This window comes from Nesoenas mayeri, assembly GCF_963082525.1.
Source record: "Nesoenas mayeri genome assembly, chromosome: 15".
NCBI classification, from domain to species: Eukaryota; Metazoa; Chordata; class Aves; order Columbiformes; family Columbidae; genus Nesoenas; species Nesoenas mayeri.
The window spans coordinates 2,923,810-2,949,231 of NC_137559.1; the positions used below are offsets into that span (position 1 = coordinate 2,923,810).

Consider the following 25,422-nt stretch of genomic DNA (forward strand, 5'->3'; position numbering starts at 1 on the left):
TTGCTTTGCTGATTGCATATAGATTTTAGTTCTCCGGCAACTGCTATTAAGCACCTGGAAACACAAGAGTCCTCAGAGGACAAGGAAGCCCAGAACTACCCAACAGGCTCCAGAACCATGGGGGCATGGCTGTAGTTATGGGAAAACCTCTCTGGTCTTATGAACTCCTCACAAGCTGGCTGAAATTCTTACTGAACACCAGTATTTACCCGTGGTAAAGATTACACTGCAGCAATGAACAGTCTAAAGGCAAAACAATAGAAAGGGCTACATAAAGTAGGTAGCAGCCAGAGGAATGCTAAAGGTGAAATAGCTTCATCTGAAGTATACAAACATTCTTATGAACCTTACTCTCCACCACTTATCCTGGAAATAACTCTATTTCATTTCAAAGGTGAATGTAACAAACAGCACATAATTGGAGGAGCTCAACACTTGGGAGTAGAAGGCAGTGAAGCAGAAGGTCACACAATACCTTAGTTATCTCCCAGCCACAGATCTATTGCATCTAAAAAAAGGTGTGTTGCAGGCCCTTTAATTTGGGAAGAGGATCAGGAAGCTCACAGATGGACCTCAGAGGGCAAAAGAAGCACTTGCCTGAATTTGATAAAATGCAAGATATCTTATAATCTGCTGCACTGATCCAGAAATTATTACACACTGTCAGCAGTTCCCTCAGGACATTAGTAAGGGATTTCTCCATTAAACGATTCAAAGCAAAGTTCACTCATCAGCATAATTCTCAACACGGATACATTTTTTTTTTACCTGACATTAAAAATACCTTTATCAAACAGTCCCTCGTGTATGGGCATAATACGTCCATACTGTTATTTGGGGGACATAATGTTTAATGGGAAAGTAGTAGGTAGATAGCAGGAGTGGCTAAGAATTTTAAATGGAGATTTTTGGTAGCAAACTCCTGTTAAACACAGTCTGTTATCAGGAACAAGTCTTTGGAAACAACATTTAGTGTAGTGGTCCTTCACTGCCATGTGACATTTTCAGAACCTTCCTTTTGCCTTTTTCTTGAGACTGGGTTTAATGCATTTTCTAGGGTTTAAAAGACCCTATTCCCTGTTTCTGTCCTTCCTTCCTGTGATGATATTGCAGAAAAAAAATCGCTTTCACTTGTAAAATTAAAAATGACAGATTTAAAATGTTTTCAAACGTGTAATCACTTATTTAACCTGATCTTTATTACCATTATCCGGTCTCGGATTTCAGCAGCCCTTGAGTTGTAAGCTAACACATTCAGAAGTTGTGATGTGTCATCGAAACACTGTGGCATCCATTACAAATCACAGGTGCGAAGTCACAGGCTCGGACTGACTTCAACAGACACGAACCAAAGAGAAAGAAGAATGGCCACAGCAGTTAAAGCGTCGCTCTCCTGCGGCTCCTTTCAGCAGTCAGTACACAACACAGCTTTTAACTGCAGGAGATCTTAATCCAGTTCTAATCTCAGCTAGTCCCATCTATTTCAAAGGTCTCTGTAGATGCAGACAAATAAAAGAGAGAATGTCTTTTTACATGAAAAGAAACACTCTAGGCCCCTCATCTCCTTTTCTCTCTCAGGGATTATCCATCCCTTGGCTGTTACACACATATGAATCTTTCTAGGTGTTTGCTATATTTTGTAATGTTGTTCAACCAAACAGATCACCTTGCAGTTCAAACTGTTGTCACTCAGACTCCACGCTTTGGTGTGTCGGTGACACTCCCCATTGATCAAGGGAATAAAATCCACAGGCTTCAGAACCAGGGGTTCTATACAGTGCCCCAGGTCACACCTAAAGCTTCGTTATCTTGTGGCTCATTTCATGATGGTGCAGAACTCAACCCTTCAGTCAGGACTAAGTTTATTTTGGAGGACATGACCTATTTTAATGTGCATTTGTCACAGGTGTTCACAGATTGGGAGTATTTAGAAAGGAGCCACAACACACCAAGTGTTTGTGCAAATTACAAGTTAATAAGAACAGAAGTTTGTGTTAAATACTACGTGTGTATAAACCAGGAAAGGATTACCTATAAATTATCACACTTCAAAGCAAAAATAAATCACACATTAAAGCAAAAATAAAGATGCAAATAGCACTTTTAAGCCGGGTATATAATTACCCTCAATATTTTCAGTGCATTGTGTTACATCCTCTTTCTATGCATATCTCTAGATTTCACGGGGCAACACCCTTTCTCCCTCAAATTTGTACAGCACTTCACATGATGAAATACAACAACAGGGCCATTTTCTCAAAAGCTGCTTGTATGGATGCGTGTAGATTTGCAATATCAGAGAACCACAAAGCCACAAAGGGATTTAGAGCTATTTTTAATTTTAGAGGAAAATCACAGTTTAAAGTGCGATAAGGAAATTATATTCCTTCGCTTAAGGACAGGAGAGACCTATTTGCATTCCTGGCTCCTGAGGTGGGGAATACCAGCACTTTAGCTGCACTGCTGGATGTTCCATGGTACTGAAAACCACTTTTAAAGGCTTCAACATTGATTGAGAAGAATAAATTTGCTTACCTATACTTGAACATTTTTTCCATACATGTGCCCAAATCTGGACGCCCAAAGGAGAGCAGAAAATATCTTCATCTGCCTTTAAGAATTTGCATTTTATATTAATTCTTTCTACCTCAGTGTTCCCACTTGAAAACAAGGCTGCCGAGAAGTCTTATATTTTTATGACAAGGTAGGATTCATTAATTAGTGAGTGCATAGCACTTAGAATCACCAACATGGGAAAGTCCTAAAAAACAATTCATTATTAGTGCAGCTTTATTATTTTGGATTTTGTAGGCCTTAAAATACTTTCCAAAGTCAGAAGCATTGTTGAATGGACTGGGCTGTGTTTCTGCTTTAGGTCACAGTGGCTGTATATGGAAAGAATCATTTTGTATAGATCAGAACCCCCTCCTTATATAAAAGATTTAACCAGCTTACTGAACGCCACAGTTTCAAGAAAATACAAAAGAAAAATATAGAAGAAGAGATACTAAAGTAAAAGAAAAGCAGGAGGCTTTACACAGAAAATAGGATTATTTTCACACAAATGTATTCTGTTCAATTCCATTGAGTCAACTGATTCTGTTGAGTTACACACAACCTACAAAAAATAACCCCAAAACATTATTGGACTTGCAAGATTCCAGTGGGGTAAAGCTGCACCTTCAGTGGGGCCAGATGATAGCCACAGTCATTAAAACTACTCCCATTTTCTGAAGAGAAGAGAGAGAGAACCAAAACCAGGTCCCTAACTGGTTCAAAGGGCTCTGGAGGCATCTTCATCATGCTCTGCAAGCATAAGAGTGAAGGAAAATTCTCCTCATTTTCATAACTATCAGCTCAACAACAATCGAGTGAGAGAAAAACAAATGAAGAATTCTATCATGTTACTCTTCTTGAGTATCTCTGCTCTATGACAAAGAAAACAAGAGAATAAATCAGGGGCTTGTTCCTAATCACTATTCCTGTCTGAATAGAAGAGGACCAGAATTAATACTATAGGAATTCTCTTCAATTATCTCTTCCTTTGCCTTTATTTACTCTTCTAAGAATAGAACCATATGAAACTCCATCTCAGAAAAAAGAAAAGGTAACGCATACATAAAGCGTGGATCAATTAGTAGTATTGTTAGTACACCCAATGTTTTGCTTAGTATCACCTAAAACAAAAAACACTGTGTGCCACAAATATACACAATTTTTTCAGTACAGCAGGATAATAATGCTATGAGCTGAACAAATGAATTCCACACTTATTACATGTATCTTTTGTGTGCTTTAGAATTTGCATATGAAATGCTATACCTATCATTTCTAGAGGAAAAAAACTATTTACACATTAAGAATGTTGTTTTGCCCAATGAAAAAGTGTTGGAAAAGGCCTTAATCAGTGCAGTAATACGTATTAGGATCCTGTAGTGATCTCTGTTTCATAAAAGGCCAAGATCTAAGCTTTCCTATTTTGCACTCCCTCTGGTGAGAGTATCTAAAGTCTACATCTTCCTCAAATCCGCCAGCTTCAGAACTTCAGAGTTGTGATCATCTTATCACACAGGAAGGAAATGACTAATTTTGCCTCAACAGCAAACGGACGGCAGATTGTGCCACCTCAAACAGGCAACAGCCAATCCGATTTGGTTGTAGAACATATTTCACCAATAACAAACAAAGAAAATGGAAAAATCCTCCTCTACAAAGAGCTTAAATGATGTTTTGGCAACTCTGTCATTTTTCTGTATGTCACTGTTTTCTACATTCAGTGAAGATGTTTCTATCCCCCTCAGTAACCTACCATCTAAGCACTGTTGAAAGGCAAATTTAGAGGGTGGATTCATTCCACAAATTTGAATTAGACATCTAGTTTAACTTATAAATCTAGTTCCTCTCTAATGAATGGAAAATGGCCTGTTCAAGACTTCATTCCACCTTTTCATACCTCTACCTTGGAATGCCCTCTAAAGACAGATTTGTAGTCACAACTACTTCCTTAGGTTCTCTCTTAGGATAGAGACTTGTCCCCTTCAGATGGCAGCGTCTACACCAGTGAGTAGATGGATATTATTCTGTTTTCCCATGTTATTTAAGAATCTGATACCTAGAATTGAGAAACCACTAGTACTGCCATTATTAAATTATAATATATGTGAAAGTAAATACGAAATGAGAGAGGTGAGCAATGAGACATGGTGGAAAAAACTGAAGAGGAGAGAGGAAGATGAGACTTAGGGATCAAAAAGGGTGAGGTCAAGGGAAAAAGGAAATATAAAAAGGGAACAGGAAAAGAAAAAGAAAGTTAGAGAAAGGGGAACTCAACAGAATGAAAGTGAGGAACAGAAGTGAGATAGAAACGAGAACAGGAAAGGCCTTAGCGAAGGCAAAGGGAAGAAATGTGGGGTGTAAAGCAAATGAAGGGATTAATAAGCAAGGCCTGGCCACAGATCCTGACACATTACAAATTAGTGTTAGTTCCGAGTATGCAAATCAAGATAATGGCACAATAATTTAAATAAATAATTTACCACAGGAATTTAGTGCAAAGAAGCAGTGGCGAGCTGAAAGCCTGAGATTTAATAAATACATATCCTCCATCCTGTTACACGTGATGATGAGGAGGACAAGCCAAATCCCTGTGCTAACACAGTACAAACATGTTTGTGTATCTGCCCTTTTTTCCTTGAGTGCAGCATTAGCTACTGACACACGCATTTCCTTTCAACTAATGTGTGCTAAAAGCCAAGATCTAAAGAAGAAGCTGTCGCCCTTCAGGCTGCCGAGGGCTCATGAGAACGCTGGTCCAACAAATGCTTCAGAACTCATTACTGGGTCTCAGGTTAATTTTTTCTTGAGACTGACTCACTCCCTTCTTACAATTGATAGTGAAATTCTCCCCGGAGGAGGAGGAGGCACGGCAGGGGGCAAGTGCATAGTACTGTGTGATTAAGAGGGGTCTTGAATTAAAAATACAAGTTGCCCAAACATGCAAATGGATTTGACGATCGTAGGTGACGTCCCAGTGAATGTGTGCTCCTGGTACAAAAACAGCATAGTCTTTGGTACAGAGATTTACATAGCCTGAGCTATGTAAGAACCTGGTAACACAAAGATTAATTAGCTGATACAAACATGAAACTCCCATAACCCTTGCACAGATAGCCTGATTCTCATTAGTGTTATTAACACTTCTATTGGTACAAAGAGTAAATTAAAACAGGAGAAGAGGGAGAAGTGTAGCTCTGCCATGCGAAACTGCTACTTAGTTTGTTTATTTTAAAAATTTACACCTTCCACAAACTCTTATGTTACATGAGTGTTTCAAAAAAAGCACCTAGAGAAGAACATCTTCCATGCAATGGGTTAATGACTCCTTGGAGGTGATACTCTCATCCCCAAACAGGTAAAAACACCCTTACGTAGAACATATAGATGGAAGGATCGTACGCTAGTTTAACAGTCTCCAGATTCAGCAACAACTGACAGTAAATGTGTGGGTCATTCTTACAGAAAAAAGGTTACATTCCAATCTCGAACACTGTCGGATAATCTCACTGTAATTCACCCTGGCCCAAGAAAGTTTGAAAACAACATTCCATGTAGCGGGCTTTATAACATGAAGGGAAAGAAAGACAGAACCCTATATTAGGAATCCTACACTTGGTCAAAATACACAAAATACAAAGAATGAACAAATAGGAAGGCAAGCCTTATAATCCTCATATGAAGATTAATCATAACAAACAATACTACTCCAAACACATAAAAAATAGCTCACATGCAACTGCTTACTGCATGATAACAGCAGCATGCATTGATTGTGATGAGAATACCATTCAGTTAAATATCTTAAATGCACCGTGCAAAGGTGTAATGGCTCCCCAAGTAGTTCTGTGAAGTCTTATCCATGCAAGTCTTATCTTAATTGCTAACAATATATTCTGTTGAATCAGACTCTGTTCAGTCTCCTAAGGGTGACGACTGCTATGATTCAAGTACACATGTTGTACATTTTATGTAAATGCACAATGTCACTTAGAGAGAACAGATATCTACACCTTACTCCACCTGTGACCTCTTTGTAACTATTACTTTAAACAGACCCTAATTTGAAAGACCAGACTGCTGCCTTGCACATGCTACTTTGTCTGTGGCTTGAAGCATGACATATGTGCCTTATATAGCAAGTACCTGTTATCTTTGCCCCTCAAAGTCATTGGAAAAAGTAAACTTCATTCCTAATTGCAGGCTGCCTAGTCCTGGATGATCTGCTCATTAACAACATCCTCTATCCCTGTACGTTTGCTTGAAGCCGCACGAATGTCTCAGCCAGCAGAGCACCAAACACTCAGAAGATGCCTGGATGCCATTTGGTCTACAGCAGATCACAAGCAGCCTGGCCTAAGACAGACAAAACCTCCCCAGGAATCAGAAGGAGCTTGCTGTTTTACTATGGGAAATTAGAATTCTATTTTCACGTGTTATCTGAATAGATTTTTCCCACTTAAGCTTTCTGGTCACCTCTTCCTCTTCTCGCCCTGTGTCCTCTCTATTCTACCACTGTTGTGGGACTGTGTCACGTAGCTGCGGAAACATACACCCACCATCCTCTCTCTCAAACTTACTGCCTATATATAGCAGACAGAAAGGTGCTGGGGGTTGCTTTACTTCCCTTTTCCTCTGAACGGAGGTTGTGGGCAACTTTCAATGTGACACCATTGCAAAGGAAAGTCTTAGAGGAAGCGTTTTCAGAGCCACAGAGCAGGAGAGACCTGAGGAGAACCTCAAACAGGTCCCCCTTTCTGCAGATACTGCAGCTGGGGTTCATTCACAATTCCCCATCACTTTAAGGCCTGCAATTAAGAGCAGGAAAACAACCTCTGAAAAACAGAGACACAATTCACTTTTCATCCTGCTGGAGGGCTTGCTTGAGTCACTTCTATAGCAATTTAAAGCAAAAATTCTCTGATTCTTTATTTAATGGGACTGCGCTTTATTTCTGTCGCTGGGAAACTCTTTGTGACCTTGTTTTGCTGTCTTGGGGAAGAGATAATAACAAATACTTGGCAATTATATATTTCCTACCTTCAAATCACTGCAAGGAGGAATTAAGTATCTTCCGTTGCTTTCTCCATAACTAAGTCCATTGCTCTGCTGATATAGAAAAGATTGCAGTGAAGCTTTCATGTGGAAAACTTATCCCAGAAGAATTAACCAACCACTGGAAGAGACTAAACAAGGTTCTCATCAGGAAACTCCGTCCAGTTCAGTTCATGGTTAACATGTATTTTTTTGAAAAGACCAAAGAAGCAAAGTACTAGAATAGCAAGAAATCTGACAATGCATCTTCACCTAAGTGTGGTTCTTTGAGCATGAATCAACATAAGGAGAAGTATGGGAATTTTACTGAATCCTCTGCTGACCATGGAAATAAATATTTGTGAAATAGCAACTGTAAAGTGATGCCAGAACTACTCTCCTTATTTGAGCATCCTGGTCTTTGAGCACAGGCAGCTGCTGCTAAAACAGCATCTACAAACAACATCACAAAAGCAAGATTTGCAGCATTATATGCACTCAAATGCTGATCTTTAGGAGAAGATGCAACCAAGGGTGGTAAGACATCACAACCAACTAAAAGTCAGTGGAAATTTTGGTTTATTCTCCTAACTTGTGCCTTGAAGCATAACAACTCCTTATGTGCTATCTGCATTAACTGTACCTCAGAGCACAAAGTATCACCAGCTAACAACAAAAGCATTTGTTTTAAATGCAGTGTTGTATTTGTGCATGAAGTTACATGCAATATGACCACCCCACACGTGAGGATTGATTTTCCCTGTTTCTCATTCCTGATACTCAAGGGCACAACTCGTAATTAGGGTCAGATTTTCAAAGAGCGCAGGTGGCCTTCAGGCATCAAAATAAATGGGTAGATTTTTGCAAGACTTGCCTCAGAGTGTGGATAAGATAGCGCTATGAATCACAGAGCTGCTGAGCGTTAAGCACTTTTAAAAATCAGGTCTTTCTTACAAACTTAAACGGAAGCTGAGCGCTTTCAAAACCTTCTCTCAACTGGAGCATTCTTCAAATGCTGAGTGTTTGAAAAATGGGCCTTTAAAGCTTTGTGAGGTGCTAATTTTTATATGAATAGGAAACTGCTCTATATAGCACCTATAAATCCGTCTGGCAGCCGTATTTAAATAGTTGTGATCCTCCAGGATTGTACCAGCTCTCCAGTAGTACACATTGCACAGGGAGGAGGGCAGTTGTGTGGCAGTGCTTACCTGTGTTAATTCTAACCCTCCTGAATCCATGAAATAAACACTTCGCTAACTAACAGGTGATGGTAAACACTGCTGACGCATCGATCTCTTCAGCATATTGTCTCCATCTACAATTGAGATTTTAAGAATGAGATGAAATTTTGAGCTTTGAACCCTCCGAGACATAATTAAAGACGGGTTGTTTCTACGTGACTACTTATTTCAGTGTAGAAACTATATGAGGTTTTAGATTAGACTCTTCTTCCGTCTTTGTTTGCTCTATTTATCTTTTTTTATCTCCAAAGCGGTAAGTTCAGCCTTGCAGGCTCTATACTGCTGACTCAGCTAACGGAGCCAAAACTCATAAAAATCTATTTAAAAAAGGTCCAATGATTTTATTTTCTAATCGTAAATATGAAATTTAATTAGCATCTCATTGCTAACGAAGTTACCATGGAAGATGAGACTGAGGAATTATGCACAGGGACAGAATGTCAAGCGTAAAGCAAAACAACTGTTACGCAGGAGCCAGTTTAACTCCTGCTTTCCTCCACTCTGCTTTCAGATCTTTTAAGAATTATGTGCTGTGTTCACAGGTTTCCTTCCTTGATGATAAGGCACTTCTATCTTCTATGGCAGTAATTACTCTGGCATGATACGGCATCATGCGAATTACAAAATAATAGTAGATAAAGTTCACTTTGGATTAGAAACAGAAGCAAGACAAAGCAAGTTGAATCTGAACTCAAAATCTTATTCTGTCACAGGCTACCCAAGCCAGTGTTTCACATCTTAAAAGAGCAATACACTCATCAACTGAGAAAAGAACTCAAATTATTTTCCAGGGCACTGCAAACATCTGAAAGATTAAAGGAATTTTTTTTTTAAAGGAAGCACATGTAGAATTTTAAAAACCTTTTTAAAATAGCAAATGCATCCATTTCTTTTGTTATTAGCATTCCTAGAAGGCAGCCCTAGGCTGGCATCAGCACGGCTATGGGAGGCAGAGGGTGAAATTCTGTCCCGTGAGCCACCTCTGGCATCTCCTCTTGGGAGCTGTTGAGAGGACCGGAGCTCTGGGACTGTCCGAGCCCACACGTGCCCATATGGGAGGGTTCCATAAGGACATTTTCCTGCCCAGCAACACGGGGTGAGGGCAGGGACAGGCATTCTGCTGCTGTTGATCCACGAGGTGCCTCGGTGAGGGAGCACAAGATAGAGAAGATCACGGAAGAGAGGACCCGGCGAGAAGTGGGCAAGCACCGTGGGAGAGCGCTGATGAACTACAGTAACCACAACACTGTACTTTCTCCTTATACTCACACTGAAATTGCTCGTAGTAAGTTCGTGTGGGAGGAAGTGTTTACAGGACCTATCCTGAGAGAGAGTAATAATTAATAATTCCTGGATTGCTAGAAAAGCTTTTGGAGTAACTCTGAGAGCAACCAAGGGGCATGGCCACACACAATGACAATACTTCCTAGAGTGAAAAGGGCTTTATTAGTACTGGTCCTAGTTAGACATGGATGGGAAACCTCCTCATTCTAGTATGCTCCCTGAAGTGACTTTAAAGCTCGAAACATCTAAGAATGTGATTGCAGCGTTATAAAAGCTTACTGCTCCGCAACGTGACAAAACTGGCTTTTCTTCATTATCAGTGGTGGAAAGCAGAAGTTACACATCAAGCCATGTTCTCTCTGCGTGAGGGAAGGAAGGTGGGAAGTGACCCGCTGTACCCACGCGGAGGGTGGCACAGAACGCCAGGACATGGCATTGCACAACACACCGATGCCTGGGTCTCTTTACAGCGGCTCTACCTGCAGGGCCAGAGGACCAATGTTGGACCACGTTGTCCAAGCCACGGCACAACAACCTGTCCTACTCCCCCAGCTGTGGATGTTAAGCATCCTCCACAAGAGAATAGAAAAGAAGTGGAAGAATCTCTCAGATGAAAATATGACTTTGTCAGTGAGGTCCAGAAACTTTGCTTAAGCACAATGGCCTGTCTCTGCCTTCACTCGTGAGTTTTATTTGCTGTGCTTGATGTGTTGCTTCATTTTCCTTAGGATCAGTCACAAACTGGAGGTGACAGACACCCCTGGTTCTAAATCATGCTGTACAGAGAGAAGTTGGTTAGTTAACTTCACTCACCTGGTGGAACTATCCTATATGGGATGGTGACCACAATCGGAGAGGAAGAGGAAAGGAGATATCAAGTAAGACAAGTCAGACAAATGGGTCAGACTGAAGGTAGAGAGGACTCAGGATGTCCCGTGAGGACTAAGATAACAGGAACAAACCACCCTCTGCCTTTTCTCATGTTCTTTCCTCACAGTAGCTGAATGTTCAAATTATCTTTACTCATCCAGTCCCTTTGCGCAGAGGCTGTGCCTAGGTCTGTGCTAATGGCATTAGCTATTTAATAGGTTTGCATCCAATATTTATAATACCACTCTGCCCAAATAGCTTTGGATTTATATACTATTATCATACTCTAATGATGCAATTGCAATGAGTTTGCATTTTTCTGCATTGCAGAAAAGTGCTACAGGAGCTTGTCATTGAACTCTCAGCATTCAAAGTGGCATTCAAATTCGGACCACTTCTGCCTTGGACCCAGCATTTCCCAGGTGTTCTTTGCAGGTGACAAAGCTCGGTCCTTCCCGATACCATATTCTCACATGGCTTCTGAAGCAACTCTCGGGCCAGATGTTGCTCTCCCAGATGTGCAGCCCCAGTTGCTCAGAGACTCTGTGAAGGTGTTGCTGTCAACATCATTTAATCCAGCAAAACCACCTGGATATCGCGCTCACTCTAGATACGGGCACGTCACAAAAACATCGTTCTGTATTCTAACACTCCATATCAAAATGCCCAAGTATTGTTTTTCCTTCAGAGAACAGACTTGCAGATTAAAAACAAAACAAAACACTGATTCAGTGTTTCCAGCCTTACAGGAAATGTAATATTCCTTCACTTTTTTCCTAACAAGCAAAGCAGAAGAAAAACACTTTTTTTTCTCTCCTAGCACAAAAGGTTAAATATGTTTTTGTTTCACACCGCGCTGATATCTTTCACGGCATAAATTCCAAAAATGAGATAATAAAAGACAGAAGGAAATTAAACCTTCTACAATGAAACTTCTTAGTCTTGGGTCTTCCTGAATAATATGTAACTAGAAAAACAGGAATATGTTACTGGAAGGATGAAACACACCCAAAATCTTCTTAAACAATTAAACAGTGAGATTTATTCTGGCTTGTTTTGGCAGGAACTGTGAAGGCAGATTAGCAGTGTAGTAGCAGAGAAGAGTCTTATCTTAAGCTTGTTTTTTTTCACCAGGAGAAAATCAGCTCAGCAATAGTAAAGAAGCTGGAAGAAATTGATGGAATTCTGTATTTTCAGTGAGTGCAAGTCTTTCGTGAATACATCATTATAAACTCTGAAAAACATATGGAATGGAAACTACCTTGACATGGTGCTCAGGGACATGGTTTAGTGTTGGACTAGGCAGCCTCAGGTTAAGGACTGGACTTGATCTTCAAGGATCTTTTCCAACCTAAATGATTCTATGATTCAGAAAAAGTCAGTGATTGGTAAAAGTCACTGGGATTTTGACTGAAATGTTAAAAGCCAAAAGCCTTCAAATGATCTTATAAATGTGATAATATTTCAGTTCACAATCAAGGAGAAAAGATTGAATCACCAGTCAAATTGTAGTTTGGAAATGAAACGTATTTGGTGTAATCTTTAGACAAAGGGTTGGAGCAACCTTCAGGTGTTTGCTCAGGATTCAGAATTCCCAGAGGGAAACACTTGAAAGGTTTCTTCATTGATGTCTCAAAACCTGGCAGAACTTACTTTTGTGCTCAAATATATTAAACGTGTGTAACAACCTATTAAGCATAGTCATCCTGATTTCAAGTATGGGCACAGCTAGATTAGAAATGTTTATATACATACGGAGCTGTAAAAAATGAAGTGGAAACAATCCATTAACTGCTAATGATCACCATATATGCACTGCCAGCATACAGCTTTTTCCTCATATGAATGGAAAAAAAACCTGCTCTCATTTTAAATGGAGTCCTTATGTTAAATTTGCTCTTCAATGCCTCAATTATAACCTGAGGAAAACTTGCCAGCAAACAACCAGCGCTCAGGTGGCCAGTGGGAATCCTTTCTTTGGTTACGACGAAGCTGTATTCCAACTCATAACTGTTATAAAAACCCAGGACTGACCATCAGATGTGGGCAAATAACAAGCATCTTTACATAAGGCCAAACTGGCCTCAGGGACCAGAACAAACGTATCCGTTAATACTACATGGTGTTACTTTACACAGACAAATTCACTGAGGCAACAATTACTACAAATAATATCATATACACAGCTGTGTATACATTTATCCTTTTGACAAAACCGGAATGTTGTAGCATTTCGTTTGACACCTCTGATAGATTTCCAGTGAGATCTGACAAATTTCTCTTTCCTCTTGAGTTGCTGAACAGATCCCCTGAAGCAGACAGCATTAGAAAGTAATGCCCCATCCAGCACTCAAGATAAAATAGGTTTTGTGGGACTAACGTAACAAGAATATTCTCTCCACTACATGTTCAGCAGTGATAGCAGACAACGCACAACATGTTGCCAACTTTTGGTGCTATTAGGAATGTAGTTTTATGAGCAGTGAAAAAAACCTTGTGTTCGCCTTTTGTGTGAAAAGTACAAAGGCCTTACCCGCTGGTAAAATGTTAAACGCACTCCCTGTAGATCATTAAGCACGTGAATTCGTGGTACTCGGAAACTATCACCATTCCCAGAGCCCGGCTTTTTGGCAGAAGATGACAAAGGAAGAGAAATGTTCAAAAAGAAAGTTCAGAAAAGAGCTTTATGTTTAGCTAAAGGCAGCATGAAAACCTCCATCCGAGGGATCCCCCAGTGCCCACAGCCAGGACGCACGCGATGGGGTATATGGCACATCTGCCGCTCGGTCAAATTGCAGTTTAAACAGACTGTCACGGCATCTCCTTCTGCCTGAGAGGAGCAAAAGCAAGAGGGTAAGATGGGGAGAGAATACCGACTAAAGAAGTAGAGAGAAAGAGGCTTTTTATCACTCGTTGGATGTGTGCCACCGAGGCCAATTATATACATTTGACAGCAACCATTATAATTCCAGAGTCCTTGAACAAATCACAAGCAGAAAGGTTACCTTCCTGAAAATGTTCATTGCCATTAAATAACTGACCCAGACTAGAGGGTGAAGGCAGCACTTAAAGAGTTTGGAGGAAGGGAGGAGAAGGAGAATCTTATTACATGTACAGCTGAGAAAGCCCCATCATCTGTTCTGAACAAGGAACTGCAGATTCACTGCAGATACTGAATTCTCAGCAAAGCGGACAGTGTTCTGAGAACGCAAATCCTACAGGCAGCAGTGACAAAACAGCCAGGACAAAAATCATTTCTGGTTGATATCAGTGGTGAAACTCCACTAAACTTGGTGAGGTTTCTGGTTTTACCCTCCAGTTTGATAGTCACAAGCCCTGGACCCATATTCCTTGTTCTTTTCAGTTTAGATTGCTATGGAGGTTACTCAAAAAGAAAGCTGCCATAGGTCAGATTCCACCAACGGTTACACAACCTTAACGACCACATCTAAGCGAAATGTTTGCATTTGATGAAACATGCATTTCAATATCAGAGAGAGTGCTGATATATCTGCTATAAAGTGAGCAGCTTGTTCTCAATAATACAGGATTAGTATTGGGAGAAATAAGGATCTCTATAGCATCCCCTGTGAGCAATCATTCTATTGATTGAAAATTTCACCAAGAAACAATATAATATATAAACCAAGGTAAGCTGGTATATCCCATTCAGATTGCTTCAGTATATCCCAGTTATTTGGGATGCATCCTTCTAGAGAAGGTTCGAATTGCCTTTAAACAGATACCTGCAGTCAGATGGTTCTCTTTTTGCCCATGTTGAAAGGTTATTTTTTTTTCTCTTAATTCAGAGTTAAATCTAATTGGAAGCAACTGTTCACATAAGAACAGGGAGTCGAACATGTTGTTGTGAGTTTCTGTTTTGGGTTTGGCCACCCAATACAGCAATTCGCTGGGGAGGATGGAAAGTTTCCAGGCTCACATGACTCAAGAAACTAGACACACACCCCCTGAATTTCTGGTTCCAGGTCCCCTCGCAGCTTCCACAACGCGACTTTGGCAATGGCCACGTTCAACTCAACAGCCAGCAAACTATCATAACGAAAAGAAGGAGGAGGGAGGGAGAGGGAGAGAAGAGATGTTGTCTCAGTCAATTTATTTCTGGGAGATATGAAGGCCTTACAAAAAGAACCAGTAATGAAGGCACAGAACACCGAAAAAAACAAAGCACAAAATCATCATACAAGCTTTGCAGAATGACTAAAGCGAACACAGGAACTTTTCACATCACAAGATGAGCTGTAACAGAGTAAGACAGAGTCATAAAATGACAGCTCTTATTTTATTGTTATAGGCTTGTGGACTTTTCACAAGATCCAAAAGACACAGATATTTTAATGTACCCGCTTCTGTATTCAGAAGAGAATGCTCACAGCCCAAAGGCCACAGTTTGCTAGCTCTGAATCAGAAGGAATATATTATAATTGCAAACATGAAATTTAAGCTCCTTTCACTCATAGGGAGATGGACAACTTGAGAAAGCAGCACAGGCTGCTAAGAGAATTCTCCCACGTAATAATTCTCTTATTAATTCAGGTGAGTTTAATATGTGATCCTTATTCAGTCCCCAAAAGCCCACAGCAGAACATTCCTAGAAATAAATCTTCAGTCTGAATAGGCCTGCTTAAGAAGGTGAGACTAAAAGGCTTCATCAAATATATGTACTTCTTTGTCACATTTGGTTCAAAGCTTACAAACTTAAGGAATAATACCAGTTATTGTCTTTGGATGCAGTTTTTAGCCATGCCCGGTCTTGGTGACTCACCAGTATATCTGGTATAAAAGAAATGAGCTGTTGCCATATCCTAGGAGCAAAGTTACTCCCACTACAGCATTAGAGTTGAGAACCTCTGCCTCTGAGATCTGAAATCCCATAGGAATCAATAGGACAAACACTCCACCAGTGTCAGACCAGAAGTTCTGCTGTGGGGCAGGAAGATGAAAACTCCACTACGTTTAGTAAAAATGCTTATGATCGCCTGCAATTATTTTTACAGTTTTCCAAAGCCATTTTGTATTTTGCTCGCCCATTTTTGCTCCTCCCTTCAGTCCCATCACCGGGCTCTGACTCTGCTGCAGCCTGCGAACTCTGCAAAGGAAAAAGGAGCTCGAGGCTGCAAAACTTCCTCCGCTTCCCCTACAGGTACTTGGTGGGGATGCTAAGACAGCACAGAGTAAGTCCATATGCATCAGTAGTTCCTCCCAATATGAATGCGACATCAAGATAAAAACAGACAGAGAAACCTGGTGGAGAGTTGCGGTGAGGGCTTAGGAAGGAGTGGGATGATAGAAAGAGAGGGATAGAACACACCAAGTCAGGGGAGGCTGTGTTTGTGAGTACAGGGGAAGCTATAGTGTGTTATAGGTGTTAGAAAATTCTGAGACAGAAAGAAACAGAGACACAGGATGACAGGGGTTATTGGCTGTGAATGACTAAATATGAGTCTGAAAATTGGAAGAAAGCTATGCAAGTAGAAAAGTCTTGTATTTTGGGATGCATCCCCAAACCTGTAAATATGCAAATTCTGCACATGAAAGGGACAGACAGACAGGAGAGCAGCATGTGTGTGCAAGGACAACCCAGTGCAGAGGCAACACCACTGTGCAAAACTAACTTAGCAGGGCAGCGCTGTGTGCATGAGAAAGCAGATGGAGCAGGGGTGCCTGTGAGCAGGAATAGGAAAGGGGAACACAAGACAGACAAGGAACTGACAGAGGGGAAGGAGAGAAAAATCAAGACCACGGGGGAGGATGTACAGTCTATTGCACAGGCAAGAAGGAGAAGGCAGAGGAAAAGGAAAGGTATGAACAAGGGGGACATTTGTCACACAGAAAATAAGCTTGATGAGAAACAGGCATAGAAGGATAGTAAGTGATATAATAGGGTTGAGGAAGTAATAAAGCGAGAAGAACAAATTAAAAGAGAAAATAAACAAAAAAAAACACAAAGAAGAAAGATTTTATTAGTTAACCCCAGCGCAGAGACTTAAAGAAAAAGGCTAATGCACAACACACTATGGGTGGAACCAGAAATTCCCTGGAGACCAGTGCTGACGATCAGCCCTTTCATCTCCCCACTCCACACCTCCCATTCAACTCTCCTTCCCAACGCACACTTGCTGTAAGAACACGTCTGCATCTCCAGCTGCAGCCTGTTCACCTCAGCAAACCCTGAGCTCCAAGCGTCTACACATGCAAAGTACAACCAGAGCTGGTGAGGGCGAGGAAGGCACGAATGCAAGTGTTTTCAAAGAAACACGCTCTTGAAAATGAGCACAAAGCGGGTGAAAGTGGAACTCGCAGTGCTGTCCCAGCCAGCAGCGAGGTGGGGTTGACCGCCAGCCGCTTTCCTTACCTTGGGCGCTCATGAGTGACCGGGCGCTCTTGCTGCAGTTGCTGCAGGCTCCAGCTCCCTACGTTGCCTCCATGCAATTGCCAGTGTCTCTGCGGGACTCTCAGAGAGGTTATTTGTGCTCTGCAGGTGTGGAAAAGTAAAGGAAACACAAGGAGGAAAACACCCCCCTGGCCTCTAAAGCGCTAAAAGTTTAGGGAGCATCAGGAACGAAGGAAGCGAGTGCACTGGTGTCGGAACGAGCAAAGAGCAACACAGAAAGTAAGAAAAAGTGTGTCAGAGGCTGGGAGGGGCGGAGAAGGAAAATGCAAAGATCTGACAGGAAACCAGACTATAAATCTGCTTAGGGTTTTTAAAAAAAACACATTTGTGCTCCCCAGCGGTACAGCCTGTTTGCAAATGACTCTGCACGCAGGTGACAGCAGAGCCCTGACGAACCACTGTAAGCAAATAAAGAGGCACTTCTGCCCCTTCCCCAGGAAGAGCAGCAGGCGCAGGCGGCAGCACCACAAGAGTGGCTCAGACAGAGAAAAATATGTGGTCTCCTCTGTCTCCTGTCCAGTTCTCTGGGCTTTCAGTGCATGTTTCCCTCGGGCAGGAGGGGACGTGCTGAATTCCAGCCTTCCCGGTGCTGTGCCGCTCCGACCACACAGCAGCTCTTGCTTCTCAGTGCTCGCGGTGGCCTCAAAGCAGCAGGAATGACAAAGGAAAGGACTGAACAAAACAGAGTTTCAAGAACAACAGTTCCAGGCAAAAGGAGTTGTGGGTTTTCCCAAGATTTCAAAGGATTTTCAAGAAAACATCCATTTTAATAGATTAATAATAATAATAGTTGCTTTTGTTAAAAATTAGTCAACAAGGTTTACTATAATGCAATTATTAGATTCTTTTATAGTTGAATGATGCTTTAAACAATATATTTTCCAAAGGGAGTCTCTGCTGACCTAAAGAAGCATCTTGTATTGATTTAATGCTTTGAAGCCTCACTAGAATCAGCAATAGGTCTGGTGGTTAGAAGAAAGCAACCATATATATATGTGCACTGGTATGTTTTTATCTCGTGAGAGAAACTAATAGGAAAAAAAGAAGAAACACTGGTAATAATCAACATAAATGACTGATAACAGATAATTCAGGAATGTGGGAAGAAAAAAGCATGATGATAGTAATGGAGCCAGAGAATGGGAAAGGAAAAAATGGTTGTTAGAAAATAAAGAAAAGCAAAACGAATGGAAAGTAAGTATAAAAGTACAGTGGAAAAATTATCAAAGGATACAGCAGCGTCAAAGACAACAGAACGGAGGAAGTGAGATGATAAAGTGAAAAGAAGAAATGTAAGGGAGAAAATAAGGCTCAAAGTATCATTACAATAACACTCAAAAGTGTTCTTATCAAAATGAAAACCTGAACCCCGTGAAAATCCTGAGGGAGCAGAATGTATTCCAGGCAGCAAAACATATAGGGCAGCTCTGCTCTGATTCTCCCTTATCATTCCTGTAATTTCACATTTGTGCCTCTAGCTGGACTGTCGAGGGCTCAAGTTTAGCCAGAAGGACAATATTGGAAGAGATTCCAGTTCTCTAAATCAAGAGCTCAAAGACTAAGGCAGGCAGGAGTTTGTCTCTCCCACTGAGCAACAGCAGAACATGCTATGCTTCTACCATTTATTTTCCAATGAGGACTATCCTGTTATGTGCTACTTATTTTCTTGAGCAACTTCACTAAAATTCACCTTTGGACACACTTGTAAGCTGCATGTGACGAGCTGCAGGATTCTTCTTGCTTTGAGCAGCCAAAAATCTGTCCAGGTAACACCTGCACAGGTGAGGTTCTGCAGTTCCTGACTGGGGGGGAAGGCGGGGAATATTGTGAGCTATAGCTATATAAGAACCCAGCCTGCAACCATTCCATCAAAACCGCTAGAAGTTATTTCTGAGCCAGCTTTCTGCTGCTTTCACAGAGGAAGCTGGTTCATGTCTGCAGCAGAGGAACCATTTTAGGCACAAGCAGCGCAATGAACTCTGCTGGCAGGGGCTTTGTGGCTTCACTTCCATCTAAAAACCACAGCTCTTCCACACGCAGTTCCTAACCTGAAAGGAAAAACATGCTAGAACCTCAAGTCCAAACCCATCGAGGCTCGTTAGAGCTTTTTCCTTCTGTCCTTGATTTCTTCAGCAAATAGGATATCAGACAGCAGACTGTAAAACTCCCCTCCAGAGTCAAGCAAGGCGTTGGATATCATTTGTTCCTGTTTCTGCTTTTGTTTTGCTTGATTACCAACAGCTTTCAAGAAGTACAATAACTGTTTTCAAGAAGATCTCACATTTCGCTGAGGCTAAAGTGACGCTGAAAAAAGGACACATGGAAGTTTGGGTAAACTGTCTTTTGTTATTTTTTGTTTTTAATTAAAAAAAAGTCTACTGGAACGGTTAGTTTAGCTAAGCTGCCCGGTTTTCATTTATTATGGCTTCTCAGTCTTCTTTCACTAAATCTGATATAGGAAACAAATAATTGCCCCAAGGCTGGCAAAGAAACTGCCCTCATGGGACAGTCACCTGGCGGGACCCATCTGGTGTGTTTGCTGTCTCTGTCTTTCCAAGACACTTGAGAAGAGCTGAGCACATTTAGTTCCTTCCAGTTGCTCCAATTCTGCACGATCTGAGCCCTGATGGTAAAACCTGAAGAGCAAGTGCGTTTTAAGCCATTTGATGATGCTGTAACTTCCCTCCCCTACTTTGGGATCCCTGCCAAAAAGCCAGCGAAGTTTCAAGGTTATTCTCTTGTTCTATTCGGGTGACCAACCAGCAGAGAAGACTTGGCATCTTAGAAATCCCTCCACGTTCTTGTTGGCCTCCTAAGTATTTTGCTCAGAGCGATTTTCATACCACAGCATTGTTATTCGGGTCTAGAGGGAAAGTTTCTCTTTCTGTCTGTCCCACAGGATTTATATAAAGTTTGTGGAAGGTTCTCCTTGTACACCATGACATCCTATAGAATGCCTTTTGCAGAGTTGATTCATCGCCGCTCGGGAGGACAGGCCATAACTCAGAAATGAAGCTGCTAGGTAGCTTTAAATAGTTGAAGAGCTGGAAAAAAAAGCAGCATTTGGAAGCCGAGAAACACTAAACTGTCCAGCTCTTTATCTGCTGCTCCTTTTCTTCCATTCCCTTTTTCCCCCCAGAGAGCCATCCCAGCCCATGAGGAGACTGCCCTTGACTCCTTATTAATCTAACAGTCCTGAAAATCCCTGGGTACCAGAAAGGCATTTCACAAACTAGTGATTTGAGAATTAATATATTGCAGTTCTCCTGCAAGCCTGAGCGCAGTAGCATCATATATATCGGTAACACCACCTCTCCAACTCTTGAGCAAGAGAAAAAGAAGTATTAACTATTTTTTTCCATGTTTTACATATTTTATATTATCAGCCTTGCTTAACTATCCTTAGAGACTATCATTCTTACTTATTGATGCTCACGATTTATCATTTTTCTCTGGAGATCTGACTTGCAGAACAGCAGTATTTCCCTATTCAATTCACCAGCCTGTGGATAAGCAGCTGTTAGTGTTCATCTGCCTTTTCTAGGCATTAACATAAAAAAAATGCCCCTTGATCTTAAAAAGTGACACAAGGCAGGGTTTCTTTAACACCTTTGGGGGTAATGGTTTAAATCCAGCAGGGAAATGTTCTCATCTGTAGGTTTATGATACACATTTAAACAGCGTTTCAATTGCCTGAACTATGAAATAAGATGACAGCCGAACATATATCAGTGGGGTAAGAGAGAGTATAAAACTCTCCCTTTCATTTGACAGCGGTGGGGCTTACGTATTTTTGCACAAAACGTACAGTCTCTGTTGAGTTCGATAGTATTATGGGACTTATCTGTGTCAGCTGTCAGCATATTCACCCTCTTTTCTCATGGAAAAGTTCAGTTCAAATCCAAGCACAAGGGATATTAAGTCCCCTCTGCTGAAGCAAAAACCCAGATCAGTTCTGCTGCTTCTTGGGGCCAAAGGGGATGAAGCTCCAGACTCCCTGATGCTCTTTCCACATAAGTCAGAGTTAAGATAGTGATTTGCTCCCACCGTTCTCTTTTCATTACACATATATTATGCATCAAAACTTGGTATGAGCCATAGCTCAGGTTCTTATGCTTTTAATTATATGTCCATAGGGCTTAAAATCCAAGGGTCTTTAAACTTAAACAGTTTCACAGCAACCAATGAGTTAGATATTCGTATCTATACTCAACAGATGATAAGATGAAGTATTGGGGGGATAAGCAATATATATATTCCCCCTTGAAACTGATATAAATTTTTTCACATAGTTCAATTGTTAAGGAATTCTTATGGACTGCTTAAAAAAATTGGCCAAAAGTTTAAAAAAATCAAGGCAAATACTTATAGTATTTTTTTTAAATAAAAGGGATCAGGAGAGAATTAAATCACTGTTACTGCAAAAAGCTTCAGAGTTCAGATCATTGTCACTAGAAAATATACTGAAATAATTTTATTTCTACAAGTTTTCTTAACATTTTTCTAAATAGATTAACCAGTCCCGTATCTCATCCTTTGCTTAAAACACAAGGCCATCTTTCCCCACTTATGCAACAGTGACATTGTCAATATATATTCTGATTATTAGACTGTGGGGATTTAACATATGTGGAATCTAAAGGGTAATCTATCAAACCTGGAATTTAGTAGATGCAAGGAGAAGCAAGTTACTTATTCTTGTTTGTTTTAAATTGGAAAGTTTCTTGTCTTCTTTATAGGTCAACATTTACTCTAATTAAAAATATCTGTGTATTTTTAATAGAGACAAATTGAAAACAACTGCAGAGTTTTAATGGCTTGCATTCTTCAACATTTCCTCCCTTTTTATTCTGTGTGGCCTCTTGAAAAGGTCAGGAGGAAAACTTGTGCTAAGTGCTGTGCTCATAGAGACAATATATCTCACAGACAAAATAATATTAGGGTTAATTAATACTATAAATGATGCAATACCTAAAAAGAAAAGTTATATATTAATCCGCATAGTTTGAAGGGTAAGGGGATGGTTAAATATCCAGTGAATGCAGCACAGACCTGGAAGTTCAGGACTTTTTAACTGCCAGGTTAACTTTACAGGTCTTATACAGATATCCTGTGTGATTCACATAATCTAAGAGTTCTTCACTTTACTCATCTGTAAAGAGAACCATGACATCGTCGAACTTGAAACTGTTATATAAAAGAGATGTGTCAAAACCAGAACATGAAACCCCCCCACGTGAGCATATCATGAGTAAATGTTACAAAAACAAGAATTACTATATTGAGTCAAACCAAAGATCCATCTCTGGCAGAGAACAGAAACTGTACCTTCCCAAAGCTGGAAGCTGAACCCGTCCTTGAGTAAAAACACCTCTATTGTAAAGAAACGACTGCAGGAAGGTGAGCTGGTTCATTACAGAGGAGATGTGGATGAGGTTATGGAACAGGAATTTGCCAAAAGGATCTTGGGCTAAGTCAGTAATTTGACGGAAAAGTTACCAGAGAGCAGAGGTCAGACTGAGGTATTACCATGTTCTTACAACCTATTTCTCCTTATAGTTTCTTTAAAATAGAACAAGATTCAGCCAACATCATACGCATGAGAATTCTACCAAAACAGCAATGATATCTTTGAAGGCAGAGGTTTGAGAGGCAGGTTATGAACATAAGATGTGTTCCAAGTGTAGAAGAGCTCTTAAAATGCATAAAAACAGTGGTCATATATCACTGAAGATTTTACATATGTGAGATTAAGCATAGCCATAAAACTATATGACTATATGAATACCTGGGTTTGAATTTTTAATACTTTTATTTGAAACAGTGGTATAGATTTCCAAAAGCGATGCTTTGACACTGCATGACAACTCTGTTTTAGAATATTAAATACTTTTACATCTATATATAGGACTTTCATTTCACTTCATTCCGATACTCATATACCCACACACATCACAGGCCATAAACTTTGTAATAAACAGTAATTCACTTGTCATTCATGAAGTGACTTCTGATTCACCAGATGTAATTGAATGCAGATACCACATATCAAAGTAAGTAATGGAAATGAAATTAATTTAAGCATACATAGGCCAACTCTAGGGTTTTGTCTACAGATCCAAACTGCCACAATTTCAACAGTTTCTTAAGTTTTTTTACATTAATAGCTAATGATCTCTAATAAAACTGAAGTCTGATTGTTATGAGACATTGCGCTAATTGCCTGGTTCAATGTGTAAATTACCTGAGTCTTGTGTAAAACTCCCAAGACCACTGCTGAGCTCACTGACCCCATCCATTCACAGGAGCACGTCTATGTTCTATTTTGTATTTAGGAGGGGAAAAACATGGAGATGGACACAATTCCTTCATATAAGAGTTTAAATAAATACATTTGTCTAAAATTTACAGCAGTGCACAATGTCCTTTAAGAGTCTAAAACGTTTTGGATAAAACAAAGCAGCAATATTGTCTATTTCTGAAAAGGCATCAAATGATGCATTTATCCTACTTCAGCTCACCAAAATATGAAACACTCTTTAGAAACTTTTAGGCTTAAACTTCCAGTGAGTAAAACCCATAAATTTCAAGAAACACCAGTAACTCCTAAATTGGAGTTTCAGCGAGACAAAGAAGCGATAACTTTAGGAGTATTGACAGAAAGAGAGAACTACCATTTTATACAAGGATTTAGGGAATTATATATTCCCCTTGCAACTACATCAAATTCTTATCCTTACTTGATGAAACAAACTATGTTCTATATTCTATCATGGATCTGTTGAGCTCTTTCTCTGCTCCAATATAACTGAAGAATTTAACTGTTACACTAATCCTGAAGATTTATCCACAATGAAATAGTTCTTTCTCAGAATATACCACCATAGAGTCTTTTACCAATTACATACCTGTTGTTAAAGAATTGCCTTCCTTTCTTCTGAACAGAAGTCATGTGTGTATTATACCACAGGTTGTTGTATTCCTCTGATCATGAAAAATGAATGTGTGCGTGTGTGAGTGTATTTGCTTTCAACATATTCAACAGCTCACTAATAGGTGATTCAATGGGGTCTTTTAGCATCATTCACTTATCAAACAAGACAGGAAACTTTCTTCCCAAGCGGTCAGTAATCCATTTCTAGCTGCACCAGCTTCCCAGGGAACTAAGACAAGTGTTTGAACAATATTGTGGTTTGGTCTTGAGAGATTAACAAATTGATGATAGGTTGTCATGAAGGCTGCGAGCTAAACTACTCAGAAAAGTATCAGTCTGGAACATTAGGGAATTGGGTTCCTGGTAAGATCTCTCTGAAATCTGTGCCCTGTGCTGTTGTTATAGAGCCTGGCTGGTGATTGCTAGATATACGATGCTCATAAAATGTTGGAAGAGGAGTTGAAACACAGAATCTGATTTTTTTCTCTGGCATTTTGTTTTCAAAATTGTTGGTTTGGTTTTGGTTTTAATATTAAAAAAATATTTCAGTAATAGTACATTCTGAAATTAAGTGCTTATTATTTCCAATATGGGAATTAATTAAAAAGTAAGTAAATAAAGAGGAAATACAGGCGTTGCCTGAGGCAATTACAGGGAACTGTTTTCAGGCATGTGGCTGGGGGTTAGAGCCCAGCAGAGCTCAAGCAGGTCAGGGTCACCTTGCAGGAAGCACAACGTGAAGTCCTCACCTGGTGCTTTGACCATGAGGAGGCAAGAGGAGTGGGAAGGGTCCAACGGGAAGGAAACGAAAGGTCTGGAACCCTTTCCCCTAATGCTATCTTTAGTTCTGCTTGCCAGAGATGGGAACGAGACAGATGGCAGAACTGTGACCAGCTTTGAAACTGAAACAAACTGCACAAACCCTGTGCACGCGCCAGCAGGTGCCCTCCCATGAGCCCCCCGAAACAAGCAGTGGGTGAGTAAATGGCCGGATCTGAGTCCAGCTTTGTCCAGCAACATATTTTTGGTCATCTCTTTAACATGTGTCTGGATTTCTTGAACATTTGTGGCTTTGTTAAAATTACACCTCACTG

The 25,422-nt window shown here is 40.4% G+C and overlaps 1 protein-coding gene across 1 annotated transcript in view; it reads right to left on the minus strand.

The window, feature by feature from the left end:
• Window positions 1-17,435, minus strand: part of CARD11 (caspase recruitment domain family member 11) — a gene marked incomplete at its 3' end in the record, with an annotated part of 42,956 nt that extends 25,521 nt beyond the window's left edge. The window contains exon 1 of the mRNA XM_080354050.1: window positions 17,356-17,435. Within this exon, the coding sequence (XP_080210176.1) occupies window positions 17,356-17,368 (13 nt within the window). The 5' untranslated portion in view covers window positions 17,369-17,435. The remainder of the gene's footprint in view (window positions 1-17,355) is intronic.
• Between the last annotated feature and the right edge of the window lie 7,987 nt (window positions 17,436-25,422).